Source organism: Chiloscyllium plagiosum, unplaced genomic scaffold, assembly GCF_037043375.1.
Source record: "Chiloscyllium plagiosum isolate Xiang-an unplaced genomic scaffold, Cpla_swu_hap1 HiC_scaffold_16, whole genome shotgun sequence".
Taxonomy (NCBI): Eukaryota; Metazoa; Chordata; class Chondrichthyes; order Orectolobiformes; family Hemiscylliidae; genus Chiloscyllium; species Chiloscyllium plagiosum.
The window spans coordinates 57,226,577-57,245,366 of NW_028270154.1; the positions used below are offsets into that span (position 1 = coordinate 57,226,577).

General features: G+C 40.6%; 1 protein-coding gene across 2 annotated transcripts in view; it reads left to right on the forward strand.

Annotated features, from left to right (window-relative positions):
* neurl1b (neuralized E3 ubiquitin protein ligase 1B) overlaps nucleotides 1-9,136 on the forward strand; it is a 498,938-nt gene extending 489,802 nt beyond the window's left edge. For both annotated transcript variants that reach the window (XM_043703797.2, XM_043703798.2), the window contains exon 5: nucleotides 223-9,136. In XM_043703797.2, coding sequence (XP_043559732.1) covers nucleotides 223-467 — 245 coding nt within the window. In that variant the 3' untranslated portion in view covers nucleotides 468-9,136. The remainder of the gene's footprint in view (nucleotides 1-222) is intronic.
* The last annotated feature ends 9,654 nt before the right edge of the window (nucleotides 9,137-18,790 follow it).

Sequence of the window (18,790 nt, forward strand, 5' to 3'; positions counted from 1 at the left end):
GAAATGTTATATATGCTACAATTTATAAAATAGAAGACTTTCAAGTTCAATCCTAATGTCTATTTGTAATACCAATAAGAATGTAATTTCTTTTGTGTGTTAACCCTCTGCAAACTGCCTTTTTCATTGCATTGTACACCATGTACTAAGGCTACATGCTATTCAGTGTTATTTTGGTGTCTGTTTTGGGATGTCAATTGATGTTTTTCCTGTTTCCCACAGTGACTGCACCCAGCTCTCCCCTGAGCCCTCAGTTCTCCCCAAGTTTCTCTCCGCCTGAACCACCGAGTAGCAAAAATGGAGAATGTGCCGTCTGCTTCGACAGTGAAGTTGACACTGTTATTTACACCTGTGGACATATGTGTCTCTGCTACGACTGTGGTCTTAAGCTGAAGAAGCAGATCAATGCCTGCTGTCCCATCTGCAGGCGAGTTATAAAGGATGTCATTAAGATATACCGTCCATGAGATAATTGGCTCCTATAAGGACTATTTCTCAATCCACACTGTCGTTTTTTTTTTAAATGTAGAGTTTTTATGGATATGTAAAGCTTCTATTGCTCACTTTAATTTCAGTTATATGCACAAAGTGTGGCTGTATTCTTTGTCATTCACTTAGTTTCTCTATCTCTTTATTTGTCTTCCCCCTTTCTGTCCCTGTACCTGCTGTCTGCAGATACTCGGTGGCAGGAAATTGGGATGGCTGCACACATTTCCACCTGTAGAAACAGAGCCACTTGATAACTAATCAGTGTATCTCAAGCGGAGAAATTTGGACACCATCTCATAGCCAGGCTGAATACAGGTTAATTATTCTAGCTAAAATTAAGCTGTTCAATTGAAGAGCAATATTCTTCTGATTTATTTTGCTATTCTGTCATTGCTCCAGGAAAAATACTAATCATCAAGAAAGACCAAATAATCTAAGAAAGAAAGATATTCTGTAAGGATGTCTCATGATCACATCTACCACAATATTCCTAATGACTAACTATAAGCAGTTATTTTCCACAGGCAGTTATCTATTGGTCTACAGGGATCAGTAATGAATTCTCTCCACATATTCTCCACAAAGATTGATATTATTGCATCTGCTTCATGCACAACAGCCTGCAAAGTTATTTAGAGAGATCTCAATTGCCATATTCAATTAAGACATCATAGTTGCCTTTAAAGTACATATTAAATTTAATCTGGAGATAATGTACATATTTCTAACAGGTTAATTCATGTCTAATTGCTGTTGTGTTGTGGATGCGACATGCATGCCAAAATTGATAGCTCACCAGTGGTGAAGTACCCCCAAATTGAGAGCTATTTTGTTTAAGTTTTCTAAAACATCAAGCAGTGACTTCGCAGAAGGAATTGGGGAGCTTGATGGCTTCAATATAATGACTGGAAGTTGTAGTATCCCTTTTGGGCGCAAATTCAAAAACAATAAAAAATAAATGCATAACAGTGACCACAAACAAGACCTTTTATTCAAAGAAATCTTGTTTTATTATTTGTTTAAAATTGGTCCTTTTCTTGTTGTATCTGCTGATTAGGTCATCTCACAGGTTTTTGGTTCATTAACAGCTGTTTCACTTGTACCCCTCTGTAAAAACAACAACAACTCGATGCCGTATCTGATTGAGATCTGCTTCCCTGTAATCCCATGGTTCAGGACATGGAGAGGCCATTTCATGAAGTGGAAGGAACAGAAATGATTCAGGGTGAGGAGAGGAAGCCCCAAGAGGCTCCATTAACCAAATTTTCAATTGATTCATAAGTTTCAGAATCTTGGCTAACATGCCAGCAAAGAGATATTGCAACTTTTAATATGGCTTTAACAAGTAGAGGTTTTATGCTGGATTTTTTTCTGTGGTGATTCAAAGCTACAGGTGCCTTACATAGGAAGGTGATGCACTTTTTTCTGATTCCCCGTGAACTTTGACTGCCACTATTATAGATTCACTGACTAATGGCAAAGTAGTTTTATAGGACTCACGTGACAACCACAAAAATATTTTCCTTTTGATAATGGAGTGAAAATGGTATCTAACACAAATATATTTAATATCTTGCCTAATTTGCTGACTTTGTACAAAAATAGTATCTAGTTTCGTTAGAGTATTGTTTCAATATTGAAGATGATGGCTCATACTACAAACGTCAACAGACACTTTGTATAAACTTTGCTCGCAATATATAGTGTAAACATTATAAATTCTTTTGCACTTAATTTAAATGTTTTTTGTTGTCCAAGGTTTGAGTTTCTGTGTGCGTGTGTGCTTGCACTATGAATGAAAAGATTACAGAATCAAAAGAGGAAATGAGACTGAAATTTGAAATTAAAGGTTTGAGCGTACCTTTCACGAAGGCCTGACAGGATTGGCAATCAGAACTGACAGAACTCCTCTTTATATAGTTCATAACAGCATTTAATAGCACATTCTTTTAAGGAAATATGAACAAGTGTCCAATAGATCTTTGAATAATTTATCAAACTCAAATTAAGATTTAACTGTGTAATTTAATTGTCTTTTATTCTTCATTTGCTTTTGTTTTCCAGTCAATTTATAATTCCTCGGTTCCATCCTAACACCTTTTGTCCATCCATTACTACTTCCAACTTTGTAATTATCTTTTTGACATTTCAAGTTCAATATATCTTTCCATTATAGGCTCTTATTTATATGTGTCCATAGACTGTTCAGGTTGTAGAACTACTGATTCTGTCTTTGACCTGTTAAAAATTTCCATGGACAGAATCTTGTGGAAGCAATGAGGTTTTCATCTGTTGGCTGAAGAATAGCTCCATCTCCTCTTTTTAGGAAGGCCGTCTATTCTGACAGACCAAGGACAGGCCTTTCCCTAAACTCAAAGACCATGGTGGTGGATGGCCTACTTTCCAAGAGCTGCTGGCCAATAGATTCTAGCAATCCTATTGAACTCCAATGGCACCAGAAAGATGGTGACTGCTGTTCAGTACAACAGCCACCCGAGGATTGTCCTTGGATCCCTGGGCAGAGGTGAGTGATGGCAAGAGATGGGCTTGCAAGGGATGGTTTGGGGTTAGGGGAGTCAGCATCAAATGCAAGAAGGTGGCTCCCTACTTCCTCATGTCACATCTCTCTATCAGCCATTGAGCACCTTTGGATGAGGTGAATAATGGTGAGTCTACAGTCAAAGAAACATGCCTGTGTTTATTTATCATACTCCCAACACTACAATCCTATCCCCCACCCCCTCACACCACCACCACTAGTTGCTCAGTTAATACCAGCATGGTGCAGATAGATGACAATGGATTTAACTAGAGTGGACCTAAGAGGATAGAATGAAATTATCCATTGCTACCAAACCCGTCTTAGGAGAGGGCACAAAGTCCTGTCCCATATTTTCATGATTTTAGCTTGTCACTCCTGGGAAATAAACAAAGGAGACTTTTCTTTAACATAGGATGTACACAGGTTATGAGCGTTCCCAGTAAGTACCATGGAGAGGTCGTGGTGAACTGCCTTCTTGAACCATTGCGGTCCATTATGTGTTTGTATACAACCAGTTAGGAAGAGAGTTTCAGGTTTGTGATCGAATGACAGTAAAGGAACAGCAATACAGTTCCAAATCAGGAAAATATGTGATTTAGAGGGAACATGCAACTGATGGTGATAACCTTGTTCTTCTAGGTGGTAGAGGTTACAGGTTTGGAAGATGCTGCCAAAGGGGTGATGAGTTATATCAAATGATAGTTACCTATCCCAATGCATGGGAAAGTCTATAAAGAGTGTGAAGAAAGTTTCTGTCTAAAAGCATGTACCAAAGAGGTAGATAATGAGACATATCACTTTGGGGTGTTGGTATTCTGAGGAAAACAGTAAAACCTTGCCCCAGTATTTTGGGTTTAGCAAAGAAACGGGGAATATTACAGTGAATCAGTACCATATGAAGAACATGTTCATTGTTTTTCCCAGATTTTAAAGAATTAAGGACAGAAAGTGTTTTTGTATAGCCCTATCGTAATCTCAAGCTGTGAATCACTTGGGACATCCTAAGAAGCCTTTTGAAATGGAGTAATAGTTGTATTGTAGGAAAGGTGTTAATTTTTGTAGTGCAAGGTTTTGCCATCAGTGAGATAAAACAAATTACCTTGTCTTTGATGGTATTGATTAAGGAATAAATATTGACCTGGGGGCCAGAAGAAAACCCTCGTTCTTCTTCCAATAGTGTCCTAAGATGTTTTTCACTCATCTGAGAGGAAAGACTGGACATTAGCTTATTAAGTCATCTGAAAAGCTGCACTCCAACATTACTGTACTGAAAGGATTGGTCTAGATTATAGACAGAATTTAACTCTGGTGGTGGTTGCACCCATTCACATAAATGTCAGGGATGAGACTCCCTGCACTTGCTGAGCTCATCTCATTGCCATTGAAAGTTCGTTCTTCACCAAAACCAGGTCCTGTCTCAGAGAGCTGTCAGCTAATTGGAGGGATGGCAGATTTCATGTTGCATTATTGGTGGACACAGCTGCAACAACAGAAGAATGAGAGGAAGACCTTTAGTGTCAGAAGTAGGATGAGGCCCCAGTGAGAGGTTTGAGGAGACATGTGTCATTGGAAAAGAGTGGCCGCACCTTAAGGTGTGCCGTCCACCTGTCACTGGATGTCCATCAAAGGCACCAACTCCTCCGATCCACCCATCAGCCCCGCAACAAATGTTATCAGGTTTTATCTGGAAGCCTGCTGTGAGGCATTGTGCAGGTAAAATCCCAGTGTCAGCACGAGAACTCTTAGTGACCCGTAGGCAAATTTATTGCTTGACTCTGCCTTGAGAAAATTGCAGTAGGTGTGACCATAAGATATAGGAGCAGAATTAGGCCTTTTGACCCATTACACCTCTCTGCCATTTGATCATGATTGTTAATTTCTCAATCCCATTCACCTGCCTCCTCATTCCTTTACTGTGATACTGTACAATCAGATCCTCATCTCTCCTGCAATTAGAAACATCTTCGCCATATCCGTTCTATCCAGGTCTCTCAGTATTTTATGCGTTGCATTGACAACCGCGCCCCCTGCCCAACCTTCTAAACTCCATCAAGTACAGATTCAGAATCTTCAACTGCTCCTCATATGCCCAGCCTTTCAGTCCCTGCACCATTTTTGTAACCCTCCTCTCGACCCTCTCCAAGAGCAGCACCTTCTTCCTTGTGCCCAACACTCTTTACAGTATTCCAGACGAGTCTGAGCAGAGTGTTATACAGCCTCAGCAGTATCTCTCTGCTTTTGTATTCCAGCCCTCTTGAAATAAACGCCAAACTTGCATTTGCCTTCCTGACTGCCAACTGAAACTATGTTAAACCAAGGGAAGCCTGAACTAGGACTCCTTAGACCCTTCAGATTTCTGAAAGCCTTTCCCCGTTTAGAAAGTAGTCTATACCTCTTTTCTTGAACCAGAGTGCATAACCTCTCACATTATGTTCCATATGCCATTTCTTTGCCCACTCTTCTAGCTTGTCCAAATCCTCCTGCAGCCTCCCTACTTTGTCAACAATACATGACCCTCCTCTTATCTTTGTGTCATCAGCAAACTTAACAACAATACTCTTCAATTCCTTTGTCCAGATAGTTAATGTATAACATGAATAGTTGTGATACCCACATTGACCTCTGAGGAACTCCACTAGTCACTGACTGCTGTCCAGAAAAAGACCCCTTTATCCCCACTCTCTGCCTTCTGCTAGTCAGCCAATCCTGTATCCATACCATTAGGGTGGCACGGCAGCTCAGTGGTTAGCACTTCAACCTCAAAGCACCAGGGACATGGGTTCAATTCCGCCCTCAGATGACTATGTGGAGTTTGTGCATTCTAACATGTCTCCATGGGTTTCCTCTTGGTGCTCCAGTTTCCTCTCACAGTCCACAGATGTGCAGGTTAGGTGAATTGGCCAAGGGAAATGGAGGGTTACAGGGATAGGGTAGGTCTGGGTGCGACGCTCTTTAGAGAGACAGTGTGGACTCATTGGGCTGAATGGTCTTCTTCTATCACTGTAGGGTTTCTCTGTGAGTAGGGGCCAGGAATGACTTCCAAATTTGCAAGGATCTCCCAAATGGCATTCTGTCTGCAGAGAGTAGTAAAATGCTAGCCTGTGTTGAAGCCTTTTGCATTTAACATCTGCTTTCCTGTGGATTTCACCTGTAAAACCCCTTGTCCTTCACTGCAATTTATTTTCATAGTGAACTTATTGACTTGTGCTAGTTTACTGTTCCATGACTAACAACATCACTCAAAAGTAGTCTCATAGACTACAAGTCCAGTGAGTGCCAGGCTATCTGATCATGGAAAAAATACAACTATCTCAATCCCAATTTCTCTCCAAATCTTTACTTGTGTGTGTTCCAGAAAGCAATTAGATTTGGGCATCAGGTCTCCACTTCAGCTCCTTGTTCTGAATACTGAAATTAATCTGAGCATCGCTGCTGCTGCCCTGTCAGTACATATCAAGCATCATAGAGTCATAGAGATGTACAGCATGGAAACGGACCCTTTGGTCTAACCCGTCCATGTCGACCAGATATCCCAACCCAATCTACTCCCACCTGCCAGCACCCAGCCCATATCCCTCCAAACTCTTCCTATTCATATACCCAACCAAATGCCTCTTAAATGTTGCAATTGTACCAGCCTCCACCATTTACTCTGGCAGCTCATTCCATACCCATACCACCCTCTGTGTGAAAAAGTTGTCCCTTAGGTCTCTTTTATATCTTTCCCCTCTCATCCTAAACCTATGCCCTCTAGTTCTGGACTTCCTGACTTTGCCTACTTATCCTGTCCATGCCCCTCATAATTTTGCAAACCTCTATAAAGTCACCCCTCAGCCTCCAACGCTCCAGGGAAAACAGCCCCAGCCTGTTCAGCCTCTCCCTATAGCTCAAATCCTCCAACCCTGGCAACATCCTTGTAAATCTTTTCTGAACCCTTTCAAGTTTCACAACATCTTTCTGATAGGAAGGAGATCATAATTGCACACAATGGCCTAACCAATGTCCTGTATAGCCGCAACATGACCTCCCAACTCCTGTATTCAATACTCTGACCAATAAAGGAAAGCATACCAGACACCTTCTTCACTATCCTATCTACCTGCAACTCCACTAATTGTCCTTGTCTGTAGAGCTTACCATTACTAGAAACCTTTTCCCCCTCAATCAATTAATATGTAGAAAATCTAAAATTTTAATTCCTCACTTTTTAATAAACCTGGTTAAAAAAATATTGAGGCAAACCTGGTTTGTAACTTTTTACTTGAAACTCTTCCTTGGGCTAACAGATGAACTAGACTTAATGTGATATGGTCAGAAATCACATGTAATGAGGTAATGCCTTTCTCTTGGTTGGTGGGGGAGGCGGGGGGGTTTGTGGGGGAGGGCAGCAAACAGGTCATCCATAATTAATTATTGTTACGTTAAGTGTTATCTTTGTCATGTTAGTACTCAAGTATTACACTCAACACCTTGCAACTGATTTTAGAAACAACCAAAGAGGAATTAACGTTGCCACCTTAGTCATGCTAACAGTGTTGGGCAATAGTTCCATACCACACCTCACTGGTATGTTAAGAATTAAATGATTAGTTTTACTTCAAGGTAAATATGCTTTCAGATCATGCTTGTTCATCTTTCCTCAGATTAATGTGTTCCTCTGAAAAAAAAATCAGTGTTCCATGTTAAGTTCTGTAAAAGTGCTGCAGTGAAACCTTGCACAGGCTGACATCTAAAGATGACAGTTTTTCACTTTTGTATTTCTGCTGTCATCTGTTAACAAGGTGCATTTTATGTATAGTGCAACATTTTAAGCTCCATTAAAGTGCAAAGGAATTGATTGTGGGGTTCATTGGACTGTTTTTAAGCCTATCTAACCTGCATTCACGTTCTTAACCCTTATAAGGTTTTAAGCAGTTGCACTGCATTTCCACTGTGTGCATCACTCTTTCTTGGGTTGTGTCTGTTTTTGGAAACTTTGTAAACTATTAAAATAAATCAATCACTGGCATTAGTTTAATTTGTAAGCAGTTTTAGCATCTATTTTATGTAGGCTTTAAAGATGATGGTCCTAATTTTAACCTCCTTCTGGTGGTGCAATGAAGGTTATGCCTCATGCAGTGACATTTGGCATTATCATCTGGAGAAAAGTTGTATTAATTTCCTAAAGTGCAGTTAGCATTAGTAAATACTTTAAGAATAGTTACCAGTTCTTAAAATATGTTTAAAGAGAAATATTGTAAAACAAAAAGCTGGATGCGTGTCCAGTGAAAATAAATTAGATGAATGATTGTATGGAGACATTCTTTACCCTGCCTAGCAATACCCGTGGCTAATTTTGTTTGTGTGCAGTAGGTTGGACCATGCAGAGCAATAATTTACACACAGTTTATGAGCACCTTAAAATCTCAATTGATCACAAGTTAACTTGATTGATCCACATCTTTGCATTGTCATTGCACCAAGTAAAGGTTAAAATGGTGTCCAATATCTAAGCATATTGTTTATATAGGAACTAAGGGAGACACATTGTTTCTGGTAAACCATGTAAGAATGCAATTGTTAACTATGAAAGAGTAAAATAGATGGTCATTCCCTTTAAAAGAAGTAATGAGTCTTTAAATCTAATTTTGTTTACCAAACTGAATCCAACTAGATGTGGTGTTATTTCCATTCACAAAGATTTAAATCAAAATCAAGCAAGTGCCAACATAAAAACATATTTTGATTAATTAAAAATGAAGTTTCTTTTGAAATTTAAATACTTAAAGAATGAATTGAAATTGTAATATTTCTGTAGGAAGAAGATCAGAAACAAGTTATTTCCCTCATCCTTGTTCTTTAGAGGTTAATTTTCTGAAAACACTGCAAACAATTTATGTTTTGCTGCTTTTTGTAAATTATTTGCTTCAAAACACTGTTGATTCTGGTTCTGAATAAATACATACTGTAAAGCTTCATGGTAGACTGCTTCACTGTATACTGGAGTTTTTTCAGATGAAAATGCAGTTTTAATGCTGTTGTAACCAGTTGCATAATTGTAACATTCCTTTGTTCTGTGACCATGTTGATCACATGACCAGGCTTATAAAGTCTTTTTAAGACCTATTCTGTGGCGTTTAGTTTGTGTGTTAAATCTTAAATCAACTTATAATAAATTGCTGCTTTCTACCGATCGGAGGTTCTCACTAGATTTTACAGTCCCTTTAAGGTTAAAACTAATCTGTTTGACTTATCATGACAGACATCATAAAAATTCCCTTGTGGTGAGAAATTCAGTTATCATCCAATTTGAATTCTGTGTAATGACACAGAGAACATAGCTGACAAAGACAGCTCACTTATTGAATAATACCTGCATGTGAAAGGGTCTTTTTACCTCCAACCTATGCCCTTAGAAAATCTTATTTCCACCAGCTTTATTTTAAGATCAGGTGCTATTGCAGTATTTTATTTTCTAAATACGATGACCTGTGAATTGTAATTAAATTGGTATATGAGAAAAAAACATAATCGTAAATGAACAGAACTTTCAGTTCAAGCATTGTTGAAAATCACCTACTTTGTCACGAATAAGCAGCCCAGTTTGACCCCATAATTGTTGTAAGTGTGGAGCAGGTCTTGGTAAGCAGAATCATTTAATGAACTATGTGCATTTTGTATAGTGCAGAGAAAAATCCCTGCAGGTTGTGTCCTTTTAGACAGTGAGTCACATGACCTGACATCATTTCCTGCAATGTCACAGGATTGACAGCTGGATGAGATGTTCATATTAGGTGAATGTCAAGCAACCATGCCAACTTTCTCCTCATTTTTGGAGTGATAGAGAATCCAAATCAAGTATTGCTTCATTTTCTGAAAAGGGAAATCATGGAGAGCAGCTTTCAACATACTGCAAATACAGCCTTTTATTTAATTTTGCAGTATTTTTAAGAGGGAATATTGTCAGTATTCAATGGATTTATCGGGAGCTAAAAGAGACAGGTGGACCAAATGTTTCAAGTTATGACTGTTGTTCTTCATGTTAAAGCACTGAGATGTTTTTTAAACATAAACATGTGTTACAACCAAGCTGCTTCAATTCCATTTTCACCTTAAAGTCATTTTAGATTAGTATCAGGTAAACTGTCCAGTGAATAGGGAGCTAATCACTATTAATCACCGCAATATATAAAAAATCAGCTCATTGACTCTGATAAAGAAATAAATGGGAAAATGTAGTTAAATTAAGGAATCTAGGTTTATTGAGGAGGGGTTTAAGTTGATTGCACTCTACTACCCCATTATAACTCAAGCTGCTGTAAAGGTTGGCTCTGATAATCTAATCTAATTGTATTCATGAAGAGCATATTAATATAATGGAATTAAATTTCAGTGTTGGTAAAATCATGCCAACTTGCATTGTAACAAAATACAGATTTGTGTCCTTTTATAAACATTTTGCTTCCAAATGATGTGGTTGGGAAATAAAGAATTCAAGAGCTTTTTCATACTAGTTGAAAATCAATCTGACAATAAGAATGAAAATTTCTTCTAACCAAAACAGTAGAGCTACTGCCAAAAACCAGAAAATTGAAAAGTCACCAGCCCTGGAGTGTATTGCAGAGATTGATGAGATAAGGCACAACCACTAAATCTGGTAAGTTATCTCCAAGTAAAACATATATAGTAGTTGAAAGCAATGCAGATATTTAACTCTTCCAAGGCATTTGCCAGACCAGATGGTGGTACATGGGAAACTGTCAAAATCCCTGCTATAGTCTCTCTTGATGTGATTTGAGGGTCATAATTTACACTGCTAAATTATACTTTCTGTCTGCAAGTGGACTGTTAGGCCAATTCTCATTAGGCAGTAGATAAAATTTGAGCAGTTGCTTCAGATTTGTCTTTGATCAGCTAATCTTCTGTTCTGGGAACGTGTTTTCATTTGTATGTGGAGGCGTATTCCAGTACATGAGTGGCCACACTTTGAATTTTTTTGGGGAAATCTCATCCACCACTTTACTTCTAGTCTCTTTGTGGTTCAGGAATGCCAACACCTTCCTCCTTCTGAACTCAGGTTTCTCTTTTTTTTAAATGGCAAAGAAGTAGGACTTCTTCTTGTCCATCATTTTGGTGTAAGGCAAATCAGAAGCTCATTGAAAGGATATCAGAGTTGAGAGTTTGTGAAGGAAATGGAAAGCCTGCTGGGGAATTGGGAAAATTCTGAAAGCTCGGTGTAATATTTTTCATGCCATCGTATATCACTATTAGGTGGCGCATCATAATATAAACACATTTATCATGGGGATCTAACCTGGAAAGGTAGATTGACCCTTACACTGACCATACAATGATAGTCATTCACTTTTCCAATGGGGAAAATCCCCACGTGAATGACCGCTATAAACAAAAGGTCCTTTCTTGGCATTTTCTTGCTCTGATTTAATCAGAATAAAAGATTCATTGATATGCTGCCTGCTTTGAAATGAAAATGTATTCTATCAGTGGAGATAGAAGCATTTATCATGAGGTGAGTTTCATTTTGAATGCTGGGTTGGCTTTCAGCAAGTGGCCTTATTGATCCAAGAACTCGATAGTTCGTGGCACAGATAGGCGGTTTTGTGGGAACGAGAGAGACTCACGTTTGGTATGTTGCCTCCCAGGTGCAAGGGTACGTGATGTCTCTGATCGTGTTTTCCGGGTCCTGGAGGGGGAGGGGGAGCAACCCGAAGTCGTGGTCCACATTGGCACCAACGACATAGGTAGGAGGAGTGCTGAGGATGTTAGACAGGCTTTCAGGGAGCTAGGTTGGAAGCTTGGAGTTAGAACAAACAGAGTTGTTGTCTCTGGTTTGTTACCCGTGCCACGTGATAGAGATTTGAGGAATAGGGAGAGAGAACAATTAAATGCGTGGCTTCAGGGATGGTGCAGGAGGGAGGGGTTCCAGTTTTTGGATAACTGGGGTTCTTTCTGGGGACGGTGGGACCTCTATAAACAGGATGGTCTACACCTGAACCTGAGGGGAACCAGTATCCTTGGGGGGAGGTTTGCTAGTGCTCTTGGGGGGGGTTTAAACTAACTCGGCAGGGGCATGGGAACCCAGATTGTAGCTTCAGGGTGCAGGGCCTGGAGTGTAGGGAGGTGAGGAACATGGCATCAATTTCCAAGGAGGGTGCCTGTAAACAGGGAAGTGGCTTGAAGTGTGTATACTTCAATGCAAGAAGTATACGAAATAAGGTAGGTGAACTTGCAGCGTTGGTTGGTACCTGGGACTTCGATGTTGTGGCTATTACGGAGACATGGCTAGAACAGGGACAGGATTGGCTGTTGCAGGTTCCGGGATTTAAATGTTTTAGTAGGGTCAGAGGTGGGGGTAAAAGAGGGGGAGGTGTGGCATTGCTTGTCAAAGATAGTATTACAGCGGTGGAAAGGACGATGGATGAGGACTTGCCATCTGAGGTAGTTTGGGCTGAGGTTAGGAATAGGAAAGGTGAGGTCACCCTGTTAGGAGTCTTTTACAGGCCTCCTAATAGTCCTAGAATCATTGAAGAAAGGATTGGGAAGGTGATTCAGGAGATGAGTGACAGTAATAGGGTGGTTGTTATGGGGGACTTTAACTTTCCTGATATTGATTGGGAAAGCTATAGCTCAAGTTCGTTAGATGGGTCAGTGTTTGTTCAATGTGTGCAGGAGAGTTTCCTGACACAATATGTAGACAGGCCAACAAGAGGTGAGGCCATACTGGATTTGGTTCTGGGTAACGAACCAGGCCAGGTGTTAGAATTAGAGGTAGGTGAGCACTTTGGGGATAGTGACCATAATTCGGTGATTTTTACACTCGTGATGGAGAGGGATAAGTGTGTACTACAGGGCAAGAATTATAGCTGGGGTAAGGGAAATTATGATGCGGTGAGGCATGACTTAGGATGTGTGGCTTGGAAAAGTAGACTCCAAGGCAAGAGTGTAAATGATATGTGGAACTTGTTCAAGGGGCAACTATTGAGTGTCCTTGATAATTATGTACCTGTCAGGCAGGAAGGAAAGGGTCGTGCGAGGGAGCCGTGGTTTAATAAGGAATTGGAATCCCTTGTTAAATGGAAGAGGGCGGCCTATCTCAAGATGAGACGTGAAGGTTCAATTGGGGCGATTGAGAGTTATAGGGTAGCCAGGAAGGACCTGAAGAGAGAGCTAAAAGCAGCAAGGAGGGGACATGAAAGGTCCTTAGTAGATAGGATTAGGGAAAACCCTAAGGCTTTCTATAGGTATGTTAGGAATAAAAGAATGACTAGGGTAGGAATAGGTCCAGTCAAGGATAGTAGGGGGAAGTTGCGTGTGGAGGCGGAAGAGATTGGGGAGACACTGAATGAATACTTTTCTTCAGTATTCACTCAGGAACAGGGCATTGTTGTCGATGAGAATACTGAGGCACAAATAAGTAGAATGGATGGCTTTGAGGTATGTAGAGAAGAGGTGTTGGAAATCCTGGAAAAGGTGAAAATAGATAAGTCCCCTGGGCCTGATGGCATTTATCCTAGGATTCTCTGGGAAGCAAGGGAGGAGATTGCAGAGCCATTGGCCTTGATTTTTATGTCCTCTTTGTCTACAGGAGTAGTCCCAGAAGACTGGAGGATAGCAAATGTGGTTCCCTTGTTCAAAAAGGGGAGTAGGGATAGCCCTAGTAACTATAGGCCGGTGAGTCTCACTTCTGTTGTGGGCAAAGTCTTAGAGAGAATTGTAAGGGATAGGATTTATGCACATCTCGATAGGAATAATGTGATCAAGGATAGTCAGCATGGTTTTGTGAAGGGCAAGTCGTGCCTCACAAACCTTATTGAATTCTTTGAAAAGGTGACGAAGGAGGTTGATGAGGGGAAAGCGGTAGATGTGGTATATATGGATTTTAGTAAGGCGTTTGATAAGGTTCCCCATGGTAGGCTACTGCAGAAAATACGGAGATATGGCATTGAGGGTGAGTTAGAGGTTTGGATTAGGAATTGGCTGGATGGAAGAAGACAGAGGGTAGTAGTTGATGGCAAAGTTTCTTCATGGAGTGCCGTCACTAGCGGTGTTCCGCAAGGATCTGTTTTGGGACCATTGCTGTTTGTCATTTTTATAAATGACCTGGAAGAGGGGTTAGAAGGTTGGGTGAGCAAGTTTGCGGATGATACGAAAGTCGGAGGAGTTGTTGACAGTGAGGAAGCATGTGGCAGGTTACAGCAGGATATAGAGAAGCTGCAGAGCTGGGCAGAAAGGTGGCAGATGGAATTCAATGTAGCTAAGTGCGAGGTGATTCACTTTGGGAAGAATAACAAAAAGATGGGGTACTGGGCTAATGGTCGGATACTTGGTAGTGTGGATGAGCAGAGGGATCTTGGTGTCCATGTACACAGATCTCTGAAAGTTGCCACCCAGGTAAATAGTGCGGTGAGGAAGGCATATGGCGTACTGGCTTTTATTGGTAGAGGAATTGAGTTCCGGAGTCCTGAGGTCATGATGCAGTTGTATAAGACTCTGGTACGGCCGCATCTGGAATATTGTGTGCAGTTTTGGTCGCCATACTATAGGAAGGATGTGGAGGCATTGGAACGGGTGCAGAGGAGGTTTACCAGGATGTTGCCTGGTATGGAAGGAAAACCGTATGAGGAAAGACTGAGGCATTTGGGGCTGTTTTCACTTGGCGCAACATCGAGGGCCCAAGGGCCTGTACTGCGCTGTATTCTTCTATGTTCTATGTCTAACTCTACTTTATCAGCATATAACAGCAAATTATGCCTTTGGTGTAGTTCTTTGTGTGTTCACCTATTGGATTGCAACAGTTTCAACGGTAATGAGTATAAATGAATGAATGGTTTTCTTAGATTGTTCACCATTCAAATATTTTAAAATTATTTTAAAATACTGTAGTTCCTATTTTAATTTCATCGTTCCTGACAATTGTGCATGTGTACTGAGTGAAGCTGGGAAGTATCTATTGGGGGAGAGGCAGAGATGGCATCGAGGAAAGTGGCAATCCATGGGGGATATCAAAGGGAGCGCAGGTGCAAATTGGGAATGTGAGGATGCATAGGATAGCATGGGGGAATGTCAATGGGCCAACAGAGTATAGCATAGGCAGGTGTGAGGTGATGAGTGGTGAGGGCTTAAAGGCCTTTAAGTGACATTTTAAACTGGGTTGCTCCGTCAGAGAACTGAGATGGGCCTTCCAACCACTCCCCCACTGCAAAAACAATCTTCACTCACTCAACCATTTCTCAGAAAATATACTGCAAATCACATTCCTGTGTCACAACACACATCTCTTATAAGTCACATGGAGTGCATTTTGTGAGCTATGTTAGTATGCAGCTTGGGTTTTCTAAAGTCGAGATGAAAATTTGGTTCCTGACTTTTTTATTACTATAAAACCAAATCTTAAGTTTTACAGTATCGCTTATCAAACTGTACACAGATGTACTAAACGAGAATATGGAACAACATGACCGAAATATTTATTGCAAAATATTTTCTGTGGCTTCTCAAGATTCCCAAATGAGAAATGCTGGTATTGGAGCAACATCAGCCTGAGTGAATGAAGATTTTAAAAAAAACACACTTCTCTAATTTTAAGTGGTTCTACCACTGTTTAAATATTCACTAAATGCATTTGTGGAAGCATTATCATTTATTTATTTTAAAAAAAAATAACGTGATGGCGATTTTATACGTGGCCTTTGTCTGAGGAGGTAGAAATGTCAATTACTAGGGGACGTCAGTTTAAGGTAAAAGGGGGAAGTTAAAAGGAGATGAGAGGCAAATTTTATTTTACACAGAGGGTGGTAACTGCCTTGAATGCACTGCCAGTGTAGGTGGTAGAAGCAGTTACAGTAGCAATGTTCAGGGATTGAGAGTGTGTTGCTGAAAAAGCACAGCAAGTCAGGTAGTAGTCAGCAAAGAGTAGCAAGATCGACGTTTTGGGCCGGAGTCCTTCATCAGGGCTCGGAACGTCGATTTTCCTGCTCCTCGGATGCTGCCTGACCTACTGTGCTTTTCCAGCGACACACTCTCAACTCTGATCTCCAGCATCTGCAGAACTCACTGTCTCCTAGTAATGTTTAAGGGCCATCTTGACAGATACTGAATAACAGGGAATGGAGGTCTACAGACTAGAGGCTTTTAGTTTTGAAAAGTGTCATGTGTCAGCTTAGACTTGGTGGACCGAAAGATCTGATCCTGTGCTGAACTTTTTTTTTCTAAGGAGTTTCAGAGATAAGGTGAGAGTAACTGCCCTTGACAAGAAGTCAGCATTTGACTGAGTGTTACAATAAGGAATCCTAGTGAAAATGGAGTCAATGGAATTGGGAGGAAAACCCTCTACTGGTTAAAATCATACCTAGCACAAAGGAACATGGTTGTAGTTGTTGGATGTTGGTCATCTGAGGCTCCACGACATCACCGCAGAAGTTCCTCAGGAGAGTATCCTGGGTCCAGCTGTTTCAAAAGCATTATCAACAGCCTTCTTTCCATCATAAGGTCAGAAGTGTGGATGTTCACTGCACCATGCTCAATACATGGGAACACCATCTATAAGTTCCCTTCCAAACGACTCACCATCTTGCCATTCCTTCATTGTGACTGGGTCAAACTCCTGGAATTCTCTCATTAAGGGCATCGTGGGTCAGGCACTGATTACAGCATTTGAAGAAAACGGCTCGCCATAATCTACTCAAGGGAAATGAGGGATGGGCAATGAATGCTGACAAGCCACATCTCACAAGTGAGTTTAAAACAAAAATTATGACTCCTCCAGGTACTGAAGCAGTCCCATGTCCAAATGCAACAAGAACTGGATAACATCTAGGTTTTGGGCTTGGTGATAAAAATAACATCCATGCCTCTTGAATGCCAGGCAGTGACTCTCCAACAAAAGAGAATCTAAACTTCATTCCTTAACAATCATGCTGATTGCCACACTATCAAAATTTTGGAGATTACTATTGACCAGAAACTGAACTAAACTAGTGATGAGAAATACCTCCCTGTACAGAAGGAGGCCATTCAAACCTGGGGCTCAAAATTTCAAGTGTCAACCAGACAGCTGGAAGTGAGATGAGAAGTTGCTGTACTCTGACTTGTCGTGCACTGCCTGAGAGAGTGATGGAGTTGTTCCATATTAGGATTCAAAAGAAAGCTGGATATATATTTGAAAGTGTTGCATTATTGATGAGTTATTGAGAGAGCGCTGGAGAATTGGACTCTGTCCACAGCTGGCACAGACATGATGGGTTGAATGGCCTCCTGTACTGTGAAATTCTATGCCTTGCATATTGCCCTTTTACTTTGCAGTTTAGTTTCTCTAACCACAGAAGTCCATTTATTTGATATTCCCATCTTATGCTTTGCAGAACACATCAATGTTTTATCCTCACCATCTTGTGCTTGAACATTTATTACTGCTGACACAATTTATTTTGTATTGCTCATCTGTTATGCCACTAATATTTGTAGTTTTCCACTCCTCCACTTTGCTTTTTAAAAAGTATTAACCTCAAGTCTAACTGTTTTGAGTCGAACCTCTGCAAAGTCACCATTCAACTTCCTAGTTGTTCTTGTGCACCAAGGGCCATTACTTTCAAAGCGCCATGGAGTTGGAATCAATCTGGACAGAATTTGAAATCGTTTCCTAAGGGGTTCTCAGGACCTTGACACCTCTGACATCTTTAGCAGTTTTATAATAAGCCAGTTTGAACTCAGTCGTACAGCACAGAAATAGACCCCTTCGTCCAACTCCTCCATGCTGACTAAGTTTCTCAAACTAAATTAGTTCTATTTGCCTGCATTTGGCCCATACCCCTCTAAATCATTCCTAGTCACGTATTTGTTCAAATGTCCTTTAAATACTGTTACTGTATCTGCATCCACCACCTCCTCTGATAGTTCATTCCACATAAGAACCACCTTCTGTGTGGGGAAAAGTTGCCCCTCAGGTCCCTTTTTAAATCTTTCTCCTCTCACCTTTAAAAATATGCCCACTTGTTTTGAACTCCCCTATCCTAGGGAAAAGACCTTTTGCTATTCACCTTATCTATGCCCCTTATAATTTTATAAACCTCTGTAAAAGTCACCCCTCAACCTCCTATGCTCCTGTAGCCTCTCCTTTATGACTCAAACCCTCCAGCCCCAGTAACATCCTTGTGAATCTTTGCTGCACTCTAATTTAGTAACTTTTCCTATAGCAGGACAACCAGAACTATACAGTGTTCTAAAAGTAGCCTTACCATCATTCTGTACAACACAATGTGACATCCCAACTCCTAAACTCAAAGATCTGAGCTATGAAGGCGAAGTGTGCTAAAAGTCTCCTTCGCTACCGGTCCACCTGTGATGCAACTTTCAAAGAACTATGTACCTAAACCCTTAGGTCTCTTCATTCAACAACACACCCCAGGGCCCTACCATTAGCTGTGTAAGTCCTGCCCTGGTTTACCTAACAAAATGCAACACCTCACATTTATTCAAATTAAACTTTATGTGCCACTCCTCAGCCCATTAGCCCAGTTGATCAAGATCCCTTTGTAATCTGAGATTACCTTCTTCACTGTCCACTTTACCACAAATTTTGATATCATCCACAAACTTACTAATCATGCTTCCTAAATTCTTGTCCAAATCATTTATATAAATGAACGAAGTGGACCCAGCACTGATCCCATCAAGTAACAGTGGTCACAGGCCTCCAGTCTGAAAAACAGACCTCCGCTATTACCATTTTGTCTCCTACTGTGGAGCTAATTTTGTGTGCAA